The sequence below is a fragment of the Conger conger genome, chromosome 18 (genome assembly GCF_963514075.1).
Source record: "Conger conger chromosome 18, fConCon1.1, whole genome shotgun sequence".
Taxonomy (NCBI): Eukaryota; Metazoa; Chordata; class Actinopteri; order Anguilliformes; family Congridae; genus Conger; species Conger conger.
In genome coordinates this window covers 18,850,365-18,871,792 of record NC_083777.1, presented here as the reverse complement: position 1 = coordinate 18,871,792, position 21,428 = coordinate 18,850,365, and the positions used below count along the sequence as shown (strand labels likewise).

Here is a 21,428-nt window from a genome sequence, read left to right as displayed (position 1 = left end):
ATATTCTAGCACTTTGATGTCATACTCTTCATCTTGAAATTGTAGCTCTTTAACATATCGCTTCTAATCATGCCTCACTTCTAGTTATGACATGCCATAACTTTACTGACTTGGCCTATATTTGCCATGAACTAGATTTCATGGAAATGGATAACTGATACTTTATGATAATTCTACCTTATCTGACCTAGTATGTTCTATAGTTGTTCCAATGACCCTCAGTAGGCACTTAGTGCGTGTTGTTTTGGATAAAAACATAACATAAATGTACAGTAATGTAAAGTAACCAGACAGAAACTTACAGTTTTTTGCTGAGGTTTGCTTTTGATTTTCAAAGAAAAATCCTAAGGGAAGTCACACACCTGGAGCCAAACCCTGTACAGGAGTGGTTGTTGCTGGCCAGGCGTAGGCCAGATGTCTTACCTATGCAGGAGTGGTTGTTGCTGGCGAGCTTGTGGCCTGTGTTGCACTCACAGTGGTAGGAGCCCTCAGTGTTGATGCATCGGTGCATACAGTAATGGGCCTGGAGGCACTCATCTCTATCTGAGGGTTTACAGCAGAAATACACATACGTACACATGAGAGTATACACACAAAGACATATGTATACCTGAAAACATACAGCGAGAGGCATATGTACATATGCGAATATACACACAAAGGCATCCTCCAAAGCACAAGGCATACTGTAAGCAGCTGTTAAGAAGCTCAGCTCACACAGACATGAGTGGGAGGAACACACTTCATGTGCATTCAACAAATGACACAACAGGGTTCGCTAGTGAGCAAAGAGATGCAAATCTCAGCTGACTACACCCATCCTATCCCTGACACCAGAAGTCTGAAATCCCAATTCTGAAAATGAAAATTCTCCACAATTACATTACAATATTATTCAGCCAGGAGGTAGACCTAATTAGGGAAATCAGCTGACAGAGTTAAAGTGTGGCACAAACTTTAACTATCCGGCAGTGGTGTGAAGTCTCCCCATGGGGCTAATGGCCACAGTCAGCACTGGCATGGTTCAACCTGACTCGATGGAACCTATCCATGCACTAGTACAGAGCCATGGCAGGATGAGCCACCCAGCAGCCCCCTTGAGTGTCACTTTTGAGTGGGCTGAGCTCAGGGCATCATGGGAAACACTTACCCACACACTGATCTCCGTGTTTCTGGTAGCCAGGCGGGCACTGGCAAGTGTAGGAGCCTCTGGTGTTGTGGCAAACCTGATCAGAGCTGCAGGTGTGCATCTCTGTAGCGCACTCGTCTATATCTGTGTGACACAGGAAGGAGCCGAAAGTCACTATTACGATGGGAAAAAGTTCATGACCTGGGACAAATCTGCATTTTATATACTCCTCACTGACCGGTCAAAAAAACGAATCTTTCATTCAGAACAAAACTTGTCTCATATAATTGAATGATCTGGTTAGTGAACAATACAGCAAATAACCATTTTTGAAGCCCAAAAACTCCTTAATCCAATTTTGTGAAATAACCTGAGGCTAAAAAGAAGATTTTAACAAAGTCGATCAATGTGCAGGAAGTGCTGGAGGACTGTGACTTCTCAATCACCACAGAAACAGAAACATTTGTGAACTCCATGGAACCATGGAATAGAGAAAATGCTGACAATCGCCTTGGATAAGAGTGTCTTCAAAGTGTGAGAAAGGCAAAAGATACCAGAAAAATTAAGATAAATGAGGTGGACACCCTTCCCTCCCCTGTAGGTCAGCCATCAATCCTCATGAACCGGTCTTATGTTTTCTCTGAGCTGTTTGGGTGTTATGCTTTCATTCCTTAGTGAAAATTGTTGTATGTTGAATGTTGGCAGTTGATCAAAAGGGGGGAGAGGTCTAATCTAGTTAGCAATGGGTGTGGCGAACGGGAAATGGTTGATCGTATCTCCCCTAAATGGATGAGTCAAACAGGAAAATCCTATGAAGTGAGCTGCAGCTAAATCACTGGGGCCTGTGAAGCAGGTGTTTCGAGCTGTGTACCCCTGGAGGGCCACAGTGTGTGCAGGTTTAACCCCAGTCCTGGAGGGCCACAGTGTGTGCAGGTTTAACCCCAGTCCTGGAGGGCCACAGTGTCTGCAGGTTTAACCCCAGTCATGGAGAGCCACAGTGTCTGCAGGTTTAACTCCAGTCCTGGAGGGCCACAGTGTGTGCAGGTTTAACTTCAGTCCTGGAGGATCAGTGTGTGCAGGTTTAACCCCAGTCCTGGAGGGCGACAGTGTCTACAGGTTTAATCCAGTCCTGGAGGGCCTCAGTGTCTGCAGGTTTTCTTGTGGACTCTATAACCATTCATTGACTTAATTTAAGCATTTAGGTGCTGAATCGTGCCAAAAACAGCAGAAACTGCCACCCTCAAACTGTAGAAGTATGATAATAACAATTATTATTATATAAAACTGAGCAAGCCACATGGGTGAAATATAATTGTCATAGCACTGTGTACGTGGTTCAATCAGCAGTGCCACTCACACAGTGGAGCAGCTTAGCTTGGTGGACTGCCAGGCGAGGAAGAAATGCAAGCTGTCTTGAAGGGCCTTGAAGCACGTAGACCAGGGATCATCAAATCATGGACCTGCAGGGCCTGTTTTCCACCCTCTTTTTACCTGGGAGTCAGATGTGAGGACAGTCTGGCCAATCAGTGGCACTAACTGTTCAGGTAATTACCCGGGAGGAAAGAAAACCAGGACTGGATTTGGATTCAAGGGCCAGATTTAATTATCCCTGACATATATGTTCTGAAATAAAGGTACAGTATAGCTACATTCTTTAAGGAACAGCTTTTCCAAATATACCCTGAAAGTACATTGGTGCTCCATTTGGGAACTAAAGAAATTTGCAAATGAATTATGTAATGCTAGCTAAGGGTATAATTGTATGTACCTATAGAGTACAACCCAAGGAACAAGATTTTGCACCATTTTCTGGCACCTTTTTTCATTTTTTGATTGTACTATCCTTCCATCAGCGGAAAAGGCTCACTTCAGAAGAATCTTTCAAATACAGAACTGAGAGTCCACTAACAATGGCACTATTATGCAAGTATTAGGGCTCACTCCTACAGTGAGGATGTACAACATCTTTCTTCCTCGCACTTTTTGTTTTTGTTCACACGCACATATCTCTTGATCTCTTTCTCACACATACCCCCCATGAGAAATCCTTAAATTTATTACACTGCTGACAGAAAGCCATATAAAGGGATATTGTCTATCTCTCGTAGATACTCCCCATGTCATACATCACAAGGAATATGACGACTGTTCCAGGTCAGCATAATCTCTGGAGCCTCGTTAGCTTTAGCGTTAGCGTTAGCATCCCTTGGATCTGCCAGTAGCCTCCTCCACCTCCAGGGAATATGGGAAAGAAACCCCAGCCAAGGGCCCACCCATCTGGATGTTCAACGGAAAGCTGTGCCAAATGAGCCACAATCACATTCTCTGTAAAGGAGAGCAGTTCATTCAGCCTGAGCATTATCATTGTCCGTATCTTTGATTTAAGCCATTCTTTATGCACCTATCTGTCTTTGTAAATTCCACCTTCTTTTATTGTTCCCATCAAGAAAGAGTGCATTTTATCGCAGGAATACAGGCGAAAGATAGCAGTAGCTCAGGCAGTTTGGATGGTAATAGTCCTCAGGACGTGTAACTGTGCAGAAGATATCCGATGGCTCATGGAGTCCTATGGCTCAGTTGGGAGAGTATTGCACAAGCAATACCAAGGTTGCGAGTTCGAAAGCCAGGGGATTACATATACAGAAACAATATATGCAGTCATAATCCTGTATGTTGCTTTGGATAAAGCTTCTTATAAAAAGCGTATCTGGTTTTCTCTCCAGCGTGTTTTGAGCCTCAGTGAAAACGCTACACGCGACCACATTTTCAGACGGATACATAACATTACAATTTATCAGACGTTGGTATCCGTGCTTACATTCTTTCCGCTGTTCACAGTATCCATTTACACAGCATGATATACCCCTGCTGAAGCTATTCATGCAAGAAAGCGGCTTAGATCCTGGGTACCACAGTTTCATGCTCAACGGTTTCAAAGTGTTAATATTGCACTCCTGAAATACATTGTTTCCCAGTGCGACGGTGAGTTTTTAATACAAGTTAGGATTTCCTTTTGTGTTCTTCACGGTTCAAGAGTTATTAAACCAGATCGATGTGACCAGAACCTGCTGCACTCCCAACACTGACATTTGTGAAAGCTAATGCCTTTGTGCTGTTAAACGACACCGTCTCATTCCACTTGTTGTAAAACAAACTGGGCTGCATTTGAGGTTTGTGTGGGGGATCGATCTGCCATTATAGGGCTTCCACATCATTCCAGGCTGGATTTATTGCCTATCCTGCCCATTTGATCTCAATATCTTACTCTGGAGGGTAGGGGGTGGGTGGGTGTTTTTAAGGGCCACCGAGGGGGGGTAGAGGCCCACCCTGGACAGGCCTCAAAGAGAAAGGGCCCCAGCAGCACTGACCCTCACTGCGATTTTATCGGTGCCTTAATGTGATCCCCGAGGCCCACTGAACCCTGGAACAGCTGGGGCGTGTTAAGAGTGGAAGAGTGGCCTCGTACCAGGTCCAGGGAGGACAGGAAAGTGGAGCAGAGGACCTGTGTGCGCTTGTGTACCTGTGTGTGAGTGGTGTGAGTTTGTGGATGTGTACCTGTATGAGAGTGTGTGTGTGTGTGTGTGTGTGTGTGGGAGTAGGAATTCGGAGTACTGGGTGACTTTTTGGTGTGTGTGTGTGTGTGTGTGTGTGTGTGTGTGTGTGTGTGTGTGTGTGTGTGTGAGCGTGTGTGTGTGTGAGCGTGTGTGTGGCGTGTGAATTTATTATGCGCTGAAGAATACATAACTGTCATGAACCTGAAGTACTGGTGGAATAAGTTTCAACCTACAAACAGACAAACAGATTGAGCTGGCATTCAGTTCACAAAGTGTCATGAGAGTACACACTTTCCACCCAAAAAAAACACAGGGAACTTCTGACAACCAAAAACAACAGCAGCTGAAACTTGTCTTAAAACTAACGCTTGGCCACAACAAGTGGAAGTTGTTTTTTGTGACCCAACTTTTACTGACAGGCTAGAAGTTCTAGGAATTACAAAATCACAGGTGCATTTGGTTTGTTTTCACTGAGTCACTGGAGTGGAAAGTGGGACTGACTCCAAAGAACAACTTGAGTCATATTATCTGTCAGATATTCTATTTGGTTCAATTTATTAGGAGTGGTAAATCTTGAAAAGCACAGGCAAAACTGTTTTAAGTTAATCATCCAAAATAAATTCCCAACTCCCATTTATATGCCTGCCAAACATGATGACAAAGGGTATGACTTCTTCACTCTGGAAATCCACATATGTGTCACCACATTTGCTTGTGCAATAATACTTACTACACAATATTATGTTATTATGCAAGTGACATAAAAATAACACAATATCAATAACCAGTTAATAGACTGTTAGTCTCTGTTATTCAGCAAAACAACTTACCAAAAGGGATCAAGTTAGCGATAACAGAAGATTTGCTTGAGTGTTTTCTTTCAGTGGTATTTAGTACTTTCACCCTTTCATTGAAAGCCCTTCAATAAATGAGCAGGGCAAATCTAGTTTTGGAACGGTGTGTTTACATGAAGTGCCTCCCAGCAGTCCATACAGTACTAAAGCCATAACCGACTCGCTCTTTAATCATTTTTCAGTTGTTTCCACATCTTTGAATGTTCAACTTTGAAAGGTCACTAATACATTGTAGCTCCTAACACATGACACAATAGGACACAAAAACTCTTGTCTAGATCTTGTGCAGCGAGCGGTCCAAAAAATACCACGGGCCAGAGAGAACAGAAACATTTCAATTAACGTTATCTCTGAAGCTATTTCAGGTATTTTTGTGAAACTGCATCTCAGATGTGACCTCAACAGGAAAAATGCATGTGCCAAATCTGGGAAGGGCCTGCCAAAGAAGAATTGATTTCACACAGAGTAATCCCATAATGCCCCTGACAGGGAACCCAAGAAAGCAAGCAGAGAGACAGGCCAAGAAGCTCAAGAATGCGGCCCATACTGGTCTTGTTTTCCATCGTGTCCCACAAACAACTGGTGCGGATACGCTTCTCCAAATCTCCTCATATTATCAAAAGGACATTTTTCATCAACTTATCAAACTCAGCTTCCAGTCCCTGCTTCCCACAGATAAGATAGGAGCCGCTATTAGAACGTCAGAAAAATGTCTTAGCAAACAAAAAAGCACAATGGCTTCTCTCTGACATGTTTTTGTCACATCATAAAGAGTGGTCAAAGACATCCAAGGCAAGCGTTTGCCCCAGGCAGAATGTTAGATCTCTGTCCCTTTAAATCCAATTTTTTCTCCTCAAAAATGCACTTTCCACAGCATAATAATATGCTTGTCAAGTGAAATTGTCTTGGGAAAATGGGAATAAAATCTTGAAATAAGTCAAACACTCTTTGTATTATTGAGCAAAAAGTAATAGAAATTTAAATATCTAAATTTAAATATAAATATACGGCTAAAAAAGACAATTTTTTGCTCTGTGGTTGGACTGTAAGAAATCACTCTCCCCCAGAGAGAAACTTTACAAGATCTTTCTCCTACTGTGCCAGCTCCATACCTCAAAAGAAGCAACCAACTCTCTGCTCCTTGAAAAGAAACTATACCAACTCTCCCCTTCAGAAAGATACTGCGCCAACAGTATAGGTTCTCTCTCTTCAGTAGGAAACAATAGCAACTCTCTATCCCTGAGAAAGAAACCAACTCTCTATCCCTGAGCAAGAAACCACCTCTCTATCCCCTTGGAATCCTTGGCATTTTGCTGGTGTACAGGTATGCAACTCCTGAGCCAAACACCCACCAATCAGGGTAGGGAGACGCAAGCCGTAACCGTGCCAACCAGTGAGTGACAGCCCAGCAGGCATGATTCGGCAGGCAGTAACGGGCGGGGCAGAGCAGATTATGTGATAGATGAGCCCAGTGCGGGACCCTGTCCCACTGCCTCCTGGCCAGGCCGCTACAGTTCCCATAATTCCCTGTACAATCCTGCACATTCCTGCCTCATTCCAGCTGTGTTTTTATGCCACTTTTTTACAGGGGCACGGTCACGAATAAGCTTTGAAAAAGAAAATGTGAAAACTGGGCTAGATCAGGACTGAATTACCTGCATCGTAATTCATTGCGGGTACTCCAAAAAGGGAGAAAATATGTAAAAACTTAAGAGACAACATTCATTGAGATGTAGTAGATTTGACGTGTTTTTTGCTCCCTATCTCAATCTGGTCCACTTACATAAATGTGGCAGGAATTTTAGCGTTAAATGTAACAAACTTTTAGTAAACAGATGACAGACAGACAGACAGCGATAGATAGATAAGGAGAATAAAATGTCAAGCTGAGTATCTCCACGCTTTAAAAATAATAATAAAAGAACCTTGAAATCAATCTAAAAGTGCACAATAGACCAATGCAGAGATGAGAGTACCAAAGTTATGTAAGCTTTCCTTCTAGTCTTACTCAGTATTCCGGCAACCGCAGCAGCAGTAAGCACATTGCGGTAATCAAGCCTCCTAGTAATGAAAGCAGAGTCAGTATCCGCTTTCAAATGACACATCAAAGCTTTCCAGAATATTCCGTGCAAACTCATCAGATTAAGCAATGGTGCTGTTTTCGGATAATTCCCAAACGGACAGTGGGTCAATTTGATTGTAACCATGTACTCTAGATAGAATTTGCTGTGCAAGACTTTTTGCTGACCATTCATAAAATGTTTCAGAACTTTTTGAAGTAAGCTGCGTCATTTTCATGTAGGTTGTGATTCAGCAGGTCAGCAGCTTGAACCTTAAGTGGTTTTCATGATGATGTCAGTGGAAAAACTAGGACACTAGAAAGCAGCAGGACATAGCTGAGTCAACAAAAACAATGTCAACATTTACCACTCATAGCTAGAAATTTCTTGGTTTCCTGTAAATTCTTATTATTGCCTTTACTTACAGGAAATTAGTTAATGTGTTGTTTGAAGCTAGAGTTTGTATCACAGCAGAAAAGTCTAACCCAAACAACACGCTAACAAACACACAGCTGTATAGCATTGATACGCAAATCTCCTCTTCAAATCAAAATTCAGCCTGTTTTCAGTTTTTCAGTTTTCTTTTCTCCCAGGTAATTAACTGAACACTTGGTGCTACTGATTGGCCTGACTGTCTTTACAGGTAAAGGGAGGGTGGAAAACCAGCAGTTCTGAGCCCTCGAGGACCGTTATTTGACTAACATAACTGTATAGTATACTGTATGAGTTGTCACTGGAGATGACAATCAATTGACTGAAGTTGATAATCAATTGCAAAAAAAACTGTACTTCTGGTTGTCTCAACAGAACAAGTTTTCTACGGTTTAATTATAAGCAAAACCTTTGCTGGTATATAATTCCCAGAAGTACAGTTTTAATTTAACCAAATGCATTTCCAATTCAAAACAACAGACTGTTGGTTGATATCTCTGGATTTTCATTGTTTGAAAAATATGGAGGTCAAAAGAGGAGCTGGGGTGGGAATGAGGAGAAGTACTACAGTGTGGAAAAAATGCTTTGGACTGAACAAATAGCTGAAACAAGCCCATAAGGGCTCTCAAAATAACATGGGCAGGTGGGCGACTGTTTTGGGAAAAATGCCTTCTTCCAAACCCTGTCTATTTGATGCTTCAAGAGATGAATAGGGATCAAAGCCTCACTCATGACACATCTTCGCAAACAGACTTTGAATATCAAAGGCCTGCCCCTTTAATCCCAAACTGAGTTGATACACTGCAGGTAACCAGGACAGAATGTTTTATACAGTCTAGAAGACGGCAACTAAACAAAATTAAAAACTGCAGTGCTTTTGAGAGGAGTAACAGAAACGGGAAAACCCTAACACAGCCTACAAGAGTCTGGAAATCCAGAAAACAGAAGGTACCCCTGCGAGCGTCATTCAGCGTGAATGCGTAGCCAGTCTTGTCCAACCAAAATACTGCTGCGGTTGGCTGTAACAGAGCCAACGCTGTCCAAATGTAGACTCCAGAGCTCAACAGATGTGCTAGAGCAGGGGATAACGGCCAGGTCATGTTTTTAACATAAAATCTGACTTAAAGATCCCCTCGGACAGGAAGTTAAAAGAATCGCTCCATAAGCTAGGAAGCTTATTTATAGTCAAAGGACCTTTTCGATAACAGGGCTTGCAGCAATAGCCAATGCCAATAAATATGGCAGGACATTCCAACTTGGGAGAGAAGAAGCAGAAATAGAAAAAGTCCACAAGTCTATAAGGGTAAACCACTCATTTGACAGAATTTGTAAGGAATATTTTTTGACATTTTATGTGCTCAACACTCTTCACGGTTGCATGCTTCTTCAGTTCATGCTACAGAGCTGAGTTCACATCACACTTCTCCGCAAATCAAGAATATGGAATATCATTGCTGAAGATCAACGTTTTAAGTTCCTGTATGCAAAATATTTTCTCATTCATGTTGTACTGTGCAGAATGGGCATTTTCTGGGGGAAGAAATACAGATGTGTATCAGATTTGAAGGTATTTCCTGTCAACTGCTATCATGGCACAAAGACCTCCATGTTATTTTTGCAGGATATGCTCAGTTGATTTTTTTTGGCTGAGGGGCTATGGTTTCTTGAAGGTGTTAATACCCATGCAAGCGACTATAAAAAACACTGGTTAGTTATCTTTATGCGCGCTGTGTCTATTGTTTTTCACCACATCTCTTCAGCCTTGTGTAAACATCATGTGATCTGCAGTTTCCTGGCAGACCAGGCCTTTAATCTAGAGTTTGATGAGTTTGTTTCTGTCTTCAGTGTTTCACTGCTTCTTGAGTTCATGCTTATCATTCCATTCTTATGTTGAAAAAGCATTTTATCATAAGTGATAAATCTAAGGGAAAACAAAATCTCCATTGTAATGTCTCCAAAACAAAACTTAATTCCTGTAAAAGATCCACATGGTGGAAAAACACTCCACCATGACAAATGGACCCCTTGCTTTCAATTGCTGATGTCCTGTTTAAAACACCACCTACAAAACGCAGTAAAATCTGAGGTATGTTCTTCTCATGCCAGAGATTTTGGTGGTATGTCTGGGAATGCGTTGAATCATACATGACATTCAAAGTGTACACTATCGTGTCCCATCATGTCCTGTTGCTGCCTGCAAGAGCGCAAGCTTGGCAAACACAGGAAACCAAAAAAATGCGACTGAATTGTGGATAGTTAACTGTGAACTATTAATGCCATCAATAATTTGTATAGGACTACAAGAGGAGTACATAACATCTTTTCGAACTGAAAGTTTTAGTTATGAAAGACTGAATCCATTGATTGATTAGTTGGTTTTTGGTTCATTAGACTAAAGCTAAATCCATGCAATTGCAATGTATACTGATTTTACAATTTCATTTTATAAATTTCAGGCTTGTTGTCAGAATTAGGCTAATATAAAAATATATATGACACCACATGGGACCTCATGAAACATAGCAAATATCTTCATATATTTTTTATTTGTATCTGTACCTCTGAGAAGTGCAATCAGCGCAGTACAGATAACAGGTACCCACTTTTAGTGATTCGTCTTGGTCCGTTTCCACCACTAACATGTTCAGTTTCCATGTGACTTATGATAATTCGTAATGGAAGATAAATTACTTATTGTGGAGAAGGCTCAAAGACGCCATTCTGGAGAATGCGGTGACCTGGTCACCTGGACTATCCCCCCACTGCTGTCCAGCCTCCCCTTCACCCCCCATCTCGGGAGTGTCACCTAGCCATGGCTAATTTTATTAGCATTAGCACTGACTGTGTTGGTCCCTAAAAGACACATCCTGAGCCAGCCAGAGGAGGATGGGCTCCCCCCCTTGAGTCTGGTTCTCCCAAGGCTTCCTCCTACTGGCCATCATGGAGTTTGTCCTTGCCACTGTTGCCCTAGGCTTGCTCTTGTGGGGGTTCAGGCCAGGGTTTTCTGTGAAGCGTGTTGTGACTCTGGATAAGAGCATCTGCCAAATGCAAATAATGTAATGTAATGTGACTATTGTTTGTGAAATGCACTATACAAATACATTTTGATTTGCTTTGCAGGCAAACTCTGATGATGGCCTTAAGTCATGGAAAGAGAACTTCAGCAGATGGGGTCAAGTGCCCCCCACTTGTAAATTCACCTGGTTTTCAACCAAATTATCTTTGCAACACGTTAAGGTAGCCCTAGTGTGGTGGCCATTGATGGCATGCTCCTAGTTTGCACCAACTCTCCCACAATCCTACCCTCCCAGTTATGGGATCCAGACTTCCTATCCTGGGAAATGGTGAGGTGGTGTAAGCGCTATTTGATACGGCAAGATTTCTGCAATAATGAATTTATGGAGTCTTAACTGAGTCAATGTCTGGGCCTTATGCAAACTAAGCATTAAAATACAGCCCATTAAGCACCTTCCACAGCAGAATGCCATCCAAAAGAAACAGGCCGGGATTAACACAAATTAAAAAGGGAAATGTAAACACTGGCTGTTTTGTACCATTCTCTGGAGAGTGCAATTCAAATAGTTGAGCCAGAATGAGATGTGTTGTAAAAAGGGCTTTCTGGTGTCCTTTTTTCAAACAGACAATTATCTCCAGTGTTTGGACTTTGCCTTTCCCTGCAACACTCCGGGGAAAAAAGTGGTGAAATTCTAAATGCACAAAAACTCTTTACAGCTGATCGTCATCTGGACTGCCTCAATCTGAATGCCCACTAGCAGACTGCTGTAAAATGTAAATTTGCAAAACACTGGCAGATCAACAGCTATGCTATGCTAACAACAGACTGTTAGTGGGCTCTTGTGGAAACTGTATGCATGCTAGGTCAGGCTAGGTGGATTAATAGTCCGTAGCCAAGTACCTACCAGATAGGGATATTCTTTTTCTTTTTGTTCACATTGAAACCCATAAATTGAAGTAATGAACCAAAAAGTGATCAGTACTTGTGATTTTATTTTTCTGGGGAGCAGGGGATGAAATTGAGACATGTCAAGTAGTCTTGGCCATGAAACTCAACCTTGTCCATTACTGGTACAATGCTCAGACAAGTTCGAAGCTAGCTTGCTAGCAGTTGATTAAAGGTCTAATTAGCCTACGTAGCCCAAGATTGCCAGCGAAAAACTCTGTACAGAGTGCTTTGCACCAATCAAAACGTTTTTGAAATGACTCTGGCATTCGGAGAATTCTCACTTAGTTGACCTATCAGACTATAAATAAATAAATCCAAGCAATACAATTATTTTTTGACCTTTAGCTTTCATTTTATTTAAGTATCTTCAATCCCCTTGATGCCATATTTGCAAATTCGCAAAGTATTATGGGACTTCGAGCGAGCGTAACAGGTTATCACAATAATCAGGTGTCCATTTGCAGTCACGAGCGAGACATATACTGTATGTAAAAATATACCAAAGTATATCGTGAAATGGCACATATTTTACCTAACCACTTTTAGCCTAATTATTATTCAAGCGAAGAAATGGAATACTAGTCGGGTAGTGCTTCAGAAAGCGAATTAAACGCGACTCAAAATGACGTGACTCGGACAGCGAATGCAGATTGGTGCCATCGTGCTTCTCGTCTGCCGATGCCGCCGATGCCGTTTCTTTCAAACACAACTGGAGGTTAGTAAAGCTGTTCTATTCAAAGTTCTTGATAATATCTTTTTTCTGACGAAGAACCATCCTGTCATGTTCTTCCTCATAAGCCTCATACGTTTCTTTCCATCCTCAACTGTGTTCACTATCGCAGCCATCCAAAAATTCTTACGTGATTTCTCCTTAGTCTTTTTTGGCGATCATATTTGTAGTAGTGATCACATGGAAACCAGCCTTTGATATAATCATAGCACAATGTTAATGCAAAACCTTCTTACACTAAAAAAAGTTACAAAAAAAATTATCTTAAAAAGGTACACTTGTCACTTGTCACAGGACTGACACCATACAGGTAACTAGAATTGTACCCCAAAGCCATGAGTTTAATAATTCAATTGTAGATGTCTTGCTTGTAATGGGTGTTTATTACTATCCGAAGAACATAAGGGTACATTTGGGAAATCTGTTCCTTGAAGAACAAAAATGTACCTCCGCTGTACCTTGGGAACATGAGTGTAGCATCCCTTGAACTGAAGTGTGCCTTTGCAAGCAAACAAACCAAACACACGAAACAGCAAAGCACATGCAAAATGGTGAAAGCAAATGGAAGCACTGACACCTGTGGATATGACTCATAGCCCTGCCGCCTTTTATCCCAGTAGAAGGAGTGCAATAAATGCACCAGGGAGGCGTCACAGTGCGAGGGGAGTTCACATCCAGATCAACATGGACGCCACCGGCATCACGTCAGCCAAAAAAAGGTTCCACAGGGTGTCATCAAGGAAGGGTTAAACTTAGAACAAGCCTTTGAACCCAAACTTTGGAGAATAAAACACCATTTCAAAAAAAATAAAAGTATACTGCCAGCCCCCCCACCTCCAATTCCCCAACCCTAGAGAGTGCTGTGCTGCTGAACAGGAAAGCGAAAAAAAACTGCCACATCTGCAAGTAATTAAAGACAACCGAGCACCGTGTTTTACTTACTAATGACTTAAACAAACCGGAGCTGCTGGAATAACGCTGGTCATCTCCAGGCCTGGAGAACAGGCAACAGACCTGGAGGAATAACACTGGTCACCTCCAGGCCTGGAGGAGAGGTACCAGAGCTGGGAGAATAACACTGGTCACCTCCAGGCCTGGAGGAGAGGTACCAGAGCTGGGAGAATAACGCTGGCCATCTCCAGGCCTGGAGGAGAGGTACCAGAGCTGGGAGAATAACGCTCGCCATCTCCAGGCCTGGAGGAGAGGTACCAGAGCTGGGAGAATAACGCTGGCCATCTCCAGTCCTGGAGGAGAGGTACCAGAGCTGGGAGAATAACACTGGTCACCTCCAGGCCTGGAGGAGAGGTACCAGAGCTGGGAGAATAACGCTCGCCATCTCCAGGCCTGGAGGAGAGGTAGCAGAGCTGGGAGAATAACGCTGGCCATCTCCAGTCCTGGAGGAGAGGTAGCAGAGCTGGGAGAATAACACTGGTCACCTCCAGACCTGGATAAGAAGTAATAGGGCCACACAAGTCTTACCTCTCTCAAGGTTATCAGGAATACATTGGCTTGTACACAAGAAATTAAGAGTGTCTCCCTTTTTTAATCGTTTAATCATTGGATGAGCATGCCTTAATGCAAGCCTACCAAGCAAAGCACAGCCGAGGCAAGCAACAAAAAACTGACAACATCTGGGTGTCCATAAACTTTAGTGTGCATGGCAACCACGTCCCAGCCTGCAGGAAATGTCCAAAAAATTCCTCGAAGGCGTTATCTAAAAAATTAGAATCCAGTAACATGATTCAAAGATCAACTCATTAAAAAAAATCTATGAAAACAGTGAAAAGTATAGGCTAGTCCTGTTTTTAATCCAGAAGTTCCACAGGAGAAAGGGGGCGCTCAATAAGGAGCGTGACCTTGTAACATCTCTCCGGAACTTTCTAAGCTGTGTAATGGTTCCTGTTTTGAGAGGAATCGGTGAGCAGGCCAAAACATCTCACTGCAGTTTGAGTGAATGTAACTTGGCAGGGAAGGGGGGAAACGAGAGCGGACATCTCTGTGTTTAGCACCACTCTCTGGTTTTGTCGTTTGCTACTAACTGGGCTACCAGACAGCTCTTGCGAAACGTTTGGATGATAGAGCGGGATCAGTTGAGCCAGGGTTGGGGCTCTCCCTCGAAACACCTGCTTTTTAATCTCGATTGCTTTCGAAGCTAGCTGAACCGTTAAACAGTGAGAACCCCTTCCTCCTCCATCCCCTAGTCTCAGATGTACGCTAACCATGTGGTAAAACAGTAAGAGCCACCCTCCCCCCCCCCAACACATTAATAAGCTTCACATCTGTTCTCCCAAAAACAGTTTTGTGGGATTTCACAAAGCCCCAAGTGCAACTGAATCTATTGGGGGGGGGGAGTAATGTCCCTTTTTGACTTCAATCCAAGGAGGGCAGGGGGCGTTCCGTGTTTCTTTCCATTAATGAAAACAAGCACGCTGATGGTAAAACTCAATGTCAGGAATCCAAAACAAGCTCAGCAGTAAATCCTGCTCCAACATGGCACATTGTCAGGTTCGCATTTGTGCAAAACAGTGTAGCTACGGGCTCTTGTGTTAGATCTGTAAAGAGCCTGCTTTTAGCTGGTGCCTGTTGGCATACGCTTGCCCAGTTCAAAACAAACGGCGCTATTGAAGTGTCTTGCAGCGACAACAGAATGATTTCAGGTACCTCCTTTCATGTTTAAAACCAAAACACATTAAGATTTTATAGACATGGAAAACTGAACTATGTGCCACATCAAGCAATGCACCAAAATATACAATTAATGACAAAAATTAATATTTTGCTTCTCCTGTTGTGACGTGTGTTTGTGCATGTGGTTATGTGTAAGTACATGTCTGTGTATTTCTGTGAGTGTGCATGTATGTGCATGTCTATGTGTGTGTGGGCATGCACACATGTGAGTTTGTCTGTAAGTACATGTCTGTATGTACGTGTGTGTGTATACGTGTGCGCATGTGTGTCTCTCCCAGGTAATGAAAAGGCAAAGCGAGTTCAACAATATACTGCCAGCTCTGGGTTTACCTCCCGCTATGTTACGTTCACCTCCCCCACCTACCTGTGGAATTATTTATTTGCCACTCTACAAGGCAGACATTAGGATATTCACAAACAGCCTCTGGGAAGGAAAACAGACTGCTGAAAGAATCAAGCATTTTCACCCCAAATCTGTTCTCCTCCCTGAGCTACGAGAGTGGAGAGGGTCTCAGGTGTTGACTGCTGCTGAGGTCCTTTTTTAGAAACTTCTACCTGCCTCCACATTTACTTTCTATGCTTTTGTTTTATTCCTGACTTGCTGTTTCCAAGTCTCAGTACACCTGCTTGTGTTTTAAAGCTTATCTTCAGTTTACCTTGTTTTGATGTGACCTGGGCATCTGTAGAGAAAAGCTGTACTATTATTATAGTCTTACAGCTTTTGAATAAAGGGCTACAGTATTGTCCTTACGAGGGAAAAACCAGTCCTCTGACATCACGTGTCCATATCTGAGGTGAACACAAACCTGAACCTCCATTCCAACCACATCACAGAACCTACCTTGTCAGACACACATTTCACCTGGGACAAGAGGTTCAGAACTTGTTTTTATACACATTTTGAGATCCAGCCCAAAATAAACCATTTCACTCAACCCGACTGACACTCTCCAGCTGAACAGGGCATCAGCCAACAACAAGCCACATGAGAGAAACATGATCCAAATATCTGCCGTTCAGTTCATATGAACCCAATCCTACAGGTGTGTCCCCACGAAGAGTAAGAAATGAACAGCCACGTCTTAGGAGGCCCTGGGTCCAGTTCGCTTCAGTACAGGAGACAACAAAATCCTTCCTTAGGAAGTCTGCACATCATCAATCAACAGGTACATTAAAAATTTTATATTTGGAGGGGCTCTGGAGTACCACGTCCAGCTAAAACATTGGCTCTTGGTGCAGTAATCTACCTCACAGCCTAGACCCTAATTGTGATTAGTCAGTGTAGCCAGGAGTCTTTGCTAGTTAAAGTCATTTAAATGTAACTTGAATAGTGTTTTTTACACACACAGGCTGGGATTAAATTAATTTGTCCTTAACAATTAAAGACAAGAATATATTTTTTTCTCTCACAAACACATTTTGGGATGTTATTAATATTAGTAAAGCTAACTTATATATTTAACAATTGCATTTACTTTTAAGTCAAATTCCCTATCTCTGCAGTGTATAGCCCATGAGGCTAAATGGTAAAGACCATTTTGTAGACCTGACAAAGATCCACAGGGATCGAAACTCATAAACGGTAAAAGGACCACATTCATATAGCGCTTTTTCCAGCAACGACAGCTGCACAAAGCGCTTCACATTTAATGCCTGTCATTCACCCATTCACACACCAACGGCAAAAGGCATTCCAGCTCGTCGGGAGCAATTAGGGGTTCGCTTTCTTGCTCAGGGACACTACATCGACAGACCCAGAGCAAGGGATTGAACCGGCAACTTTCCTCTGCCAGGCGACCACTCTACCTCCGGAGTAATGTTGGCGCCGTTTGGTGAGAGGGTGTGAGGCCTCACCTCTGCAGTAGTTCTGCTCGTCCAGCGTGAACCCCATGGCGCACTGGATGGTGCGGCCCTGGTTGAGTATCACTCGTCGGTTCTGCGGGGGGCGCGGGGCAGGCACGGGCGTTGGGGAAGGGCTGTCCTCATCCCCGTTGCTGACGTATATCTTGGCATTTTGGGGGAGGCACAGATACCCGCCAAAATGGTTTATGCACTTCATGCCCCCTTTGCAGGCATCTGGCATGAGGGCACACTCGTTAACATCTACAATCAGACACAGAACGGGGGAGAGAACATGTTTGTGTCCAGTAACAGTGTGCATTGTACACTATCACTACAACATTGTACTAAATCAAGATACTTCCTCTGATTTCTCCTTCCTCATGTTCCACTTCAGATTTGAAAAGGATTCAAAATAATTTCACTAAAACAGTGGTTCCCAAACATGGTCCCCCCTGTGTATTTCATAATTTTGTCCTTGCATTAGTCAACACAATGCATATTTGGATCATTATCATTTGTTTGCTTCTGAATTCTGTATTATCTGCCAAGTGGTTAGTTTTAGTGGCCAGGTGTCCACAATTTCACTCATTAGGACCCTATGGATTCACCACATTCTCTAATTTTATCTGTTAAAAATAAGTTGTTTCTATGTCAATACTAGCAATTAGCACAATATTTTATTATTTGTGGCATGCATAACTATTTCTGACCTAACATGGCTTAGGAGGGTAAATAACATATAAAAACATCAATAGCACACAATGGGATTGCAATTGTGATTGGAATGAGCCCCAGGACCGAGCGTAGGAGCCACTGTACACTGAAACATTACAAAACCTTGTCATTATTAACTAATGGCAATCAAGTAAAAGGTCCCAGTATTCCATATCTCTAGTACCCACATGTAGAACAAAACACACAAATATTTTGCACAGTCTATTGCTTATTAAACATAACAATCACAATTAAAAATCTGTTTGAAATGCATGTGTATGTTACCTTTGCATATTTGTAAGACAGGATCAAATGTGTAGCCATCTGTGCACTGTTGATTAAGAAAAGCATACAATATTTATTTACATGAAGGCTGTTATAATGATAGCTAAGACAGCTGAAGTTTTATGTCTCATGTCTACAGGCTGGTTTTCCTCCTGTCCCCACCTCACCTAACTCCTCACTGTGTGTTCACCTCAACTGGACTTAATACAAATGTAATCTGTACATATTCATAATTTTTATTTTGCTTATTTATTCGCACAATTGACTACTGTACAAGTGAATCTATATTGACTGGTCTGGGGAGGTTGTTAGGTAGTTCAGGCAATATTGCACTATTAATCAGGTGAATGCACTGAAGTCCCTCAATATAAGAGCTAATTCAATCTAATGTGATGTAAATTCCTCCCTTTATGCAATAAAGATGGTATTCACTCTGGCCCCATGAGCCATAGAAATACTCATCACCAGCACCCTGCACTATTCTTGATTACACCTAATTAGACCCTTCTTATGTAAATAGCAAAAATGTAGTATACAGTACATAGGGGGCATTTGCAATACATAAAGTCCTATCTCACCAAATATAAATGTGTGAAAAACCTCATCAACCTGTTCACACTGAGATCACTAGCCTTATTCTACTGAGTAAGCCTACTAACTGAGCTCTACCAGTATGTATAGAGGGACTGAAATAGTGACATATCTAAATCAAACTTGCTCACATGTATTACATTACATGTTCATTCAGACACTCATATCCAGAGTGAATTACACTGTATGAAACGCATAAGTGCAATGCACTTATTAATATGCACAATACTGCCAGACGTGGCTAACAACATTCCCAGACCAGTGAATAAACCGTAATATCCTTGAAGCACAAAAGCAAGCCAACTATGCCAAGTTAACTATTCTAATCACATACATAGGGCCTACTGCATCCATACCTTCTATGAAAAAAACATCAATCAGGAAAATACAACCTTAAAACCATAAAAATACCACAATCTGATTTAGAGCAAAAGGTAGGAGTGCCACAGGATGGGGTTGGGAAGGGAACCAAGATGCAAACGGAAGAGGTTGGTCTTTGGTCTGTATCCAAACATAGCCAATGATTCCGCTGCCCTGACCACTTTAGGAAGTTCATCCCACCACTGCACAGACAGGCATCCTGACTGGGGCAAGGAACCGCAGAGGGAGGGGAGAGCCAGTCACGCCAAGGATGCAGAGCGAGAGAGATCTGGCCAGGATGTAAGGCTTGAGATTTTGACCGGAGGTGTGGTGGAGTCGTTCCATTCACATGCCCCTAGGCTAGCACCAAGGCTAGGCTATCAAACTTGATGTGAGCTGTAGCAGGTAGCCATTGAAGTGAGACAAGGAGAGATATGACATAACTGAAGCTTCCAAGGCTGGTTGTTTAAATTAGTCGCTAATCTCTGAATCAGATGTCTGCGACATCAATAAGGATGCACATTGGCATCAAACTAGCAACATTTAATAGGGGAAATATCCCACCACAAAATTATCTTAATACATGATGAGTTTTCAATTTCTTATTTTCGTTCACTGAATTTCAGTGGAACACTGCAAACCTTTGTATCTCATTATTTTATTTGCCGTCATTTGGGTAATCTCGGCAATGTGTTCTTCAGAATATACTCTGTAGGCTCATGCACTGTGCAATGCCACTCACCGTGTAGGAGATGGGTTCTTCTACCTCTTGAGAAGCAATGCAATTGATGGCGACATATAAACACATACAGATCCTGTACATTATGAAGAGTCTAAAACAGAGGAGGGGTAAGAACTTCATTAACTCTTGTGTTCGGTTTCTAGAGCCTGTCTGCATATTATAAAACAAGTTATTACATCAGTAGCTGAATTGTTGAGCGAGTGCAAGCATATCCCTTGTTTACATACTATTTTCATTGGCCAGAGGCCAGCCAAATCTTACACACTTTGCAGTGCTGAGCATTTCACATCAGTTATCCGCATAGATCGCAAGTGCCTGTGTCATATTTTACCAAATAATTTTGAGATATCAGTGCACTCGGTAATCCTAATTGATCACAACACCACAAAGTTTTGTAAATACTTCAACTGTTTTGTTTAGTCTATACAGTTACATTTGATTTTAAACAGCAAAATGTGTGACAAATGTGATCCCATAATGTCAAAATCCAAAATCTAGATAAACAGAGATAGATATAAATGTGCAGGTGTTTTACATTTGTACGCATTTCCCTTTTAAAATGGATTACACAAGGTTACACATCCTTTAAAAAAACATGAAAAAAGATTATTGAACACGTGCATAATTTACAGTGTGTAATCTTAATTAAACTAACTTCTTTGCGATGAAGTGCTATTCTATAGGCTACTATAAAAACAAGAGAGTGGCTGCTCACCTGAAGCAACCTTGCATAAACGCGTCCTTATGCCAGTGTACTGTACATACGCACATTAACGATACCTGCAAAATACGTTTCCTCTCTTAACAAACGGCTTCGGCACTTAAGACGTCAGTCAGTCCCTTTGATTGCTCTGCACATACAGCGTCGGACCTGGCGTTCTCTACACGCCTGACGGAGGAGTAACTTCTGTCTTAATCGGACGGTTTATATTAACAATAATCGCTGTGAACATGCGGTGCGCGTGGAATGTAGGGGCGGCGCTCCGTTGCGTGCAGGTTGCACACCACCACTGTATCACAGAGTTCTCCTTTATCCGCTTCCAAGTTTTAAGATTGCAGTGGGATCTAGGTAGGCTGTGGCTCCCTCTACGGGCTGCAGCATAATATTTGCTATGAGTAATGAAAAAGATATTCCAGACGTACGCCTGTGCATTTACAGTGTGCATGCGTCACTGGTATTATTTTTAAAAAGCAATAGATATAGGGTATTTTATTATTCATTTTATTTTATTATTATTATTTTTTTAATGTTTTTTTTGTTGTATTTATTTCTTTATTAATTTTATTGTTTTCGGGGGTGTTAATCGTAAATTTTCAGAAGTTTTTTTAAGTCTGCCTTTGCTAAACCTGCTAAATTTGAAAAAACACAATCTATCCGCACTATACTGTGGTGTCCATTTGTCAAACGATGTAGCCTAGCATACTTCGTTAGATGGAGAGGAACGGGTTGTAAAATATTGGCCTATTTAAAACATTTTTTGTG

The 21,428-nt window shown here is 42.1% G+C and overlaps 1 protein-coding gene across 2 annotated transcripts in view; it reads right to left on the bottom strand.

Annotated features, from left to right (window-relative positions):
* efemp1 (EGF containing fibulin extracellular matrix protein 1) overlaps window positions 1-20,940 on the bottom strand; it is a 28,854-nt gene extending 7,914 nt beyond the window's left edge. The window contains exons 1-6 of one of the 2 annotated variants that reach the window (XM_061228004.1): window positions 20,661-20,940; window positions 19,946-20,036; window positions 18,253-18,298; window positions 17,266-17,514; window positions 1,151-1,273; window positions 424-543 (exon numbers count right to left, since the gene is read on the bottom strand). In XM_061228004.1, coding sequence (XP_061083988.1) covers window positions 424-543; window positions 1,151-1,273; window positions 17,266-17,514; window positions 18,253-18,298; window positions 19,946-20,036; window positions 20,661-20,716 — 685 coding nt within the window. In that variant the 5' untranslated portion in view covers window positions 20,717-20,940. The remainder of the gene's footprint in view (window positions 1-423; window positions 544-1,150; window positions 1,274-17,265; window positions 17,515-18,252; window positions 18,299-19,945; window positions 20,037-20,660) is intronic. The other variant, XM_061228005.1, reaches the window with a different exon arrangement.
* Between the last annotated feature and the right edge of the window lie 488 nt (window positions 20,941-21,428).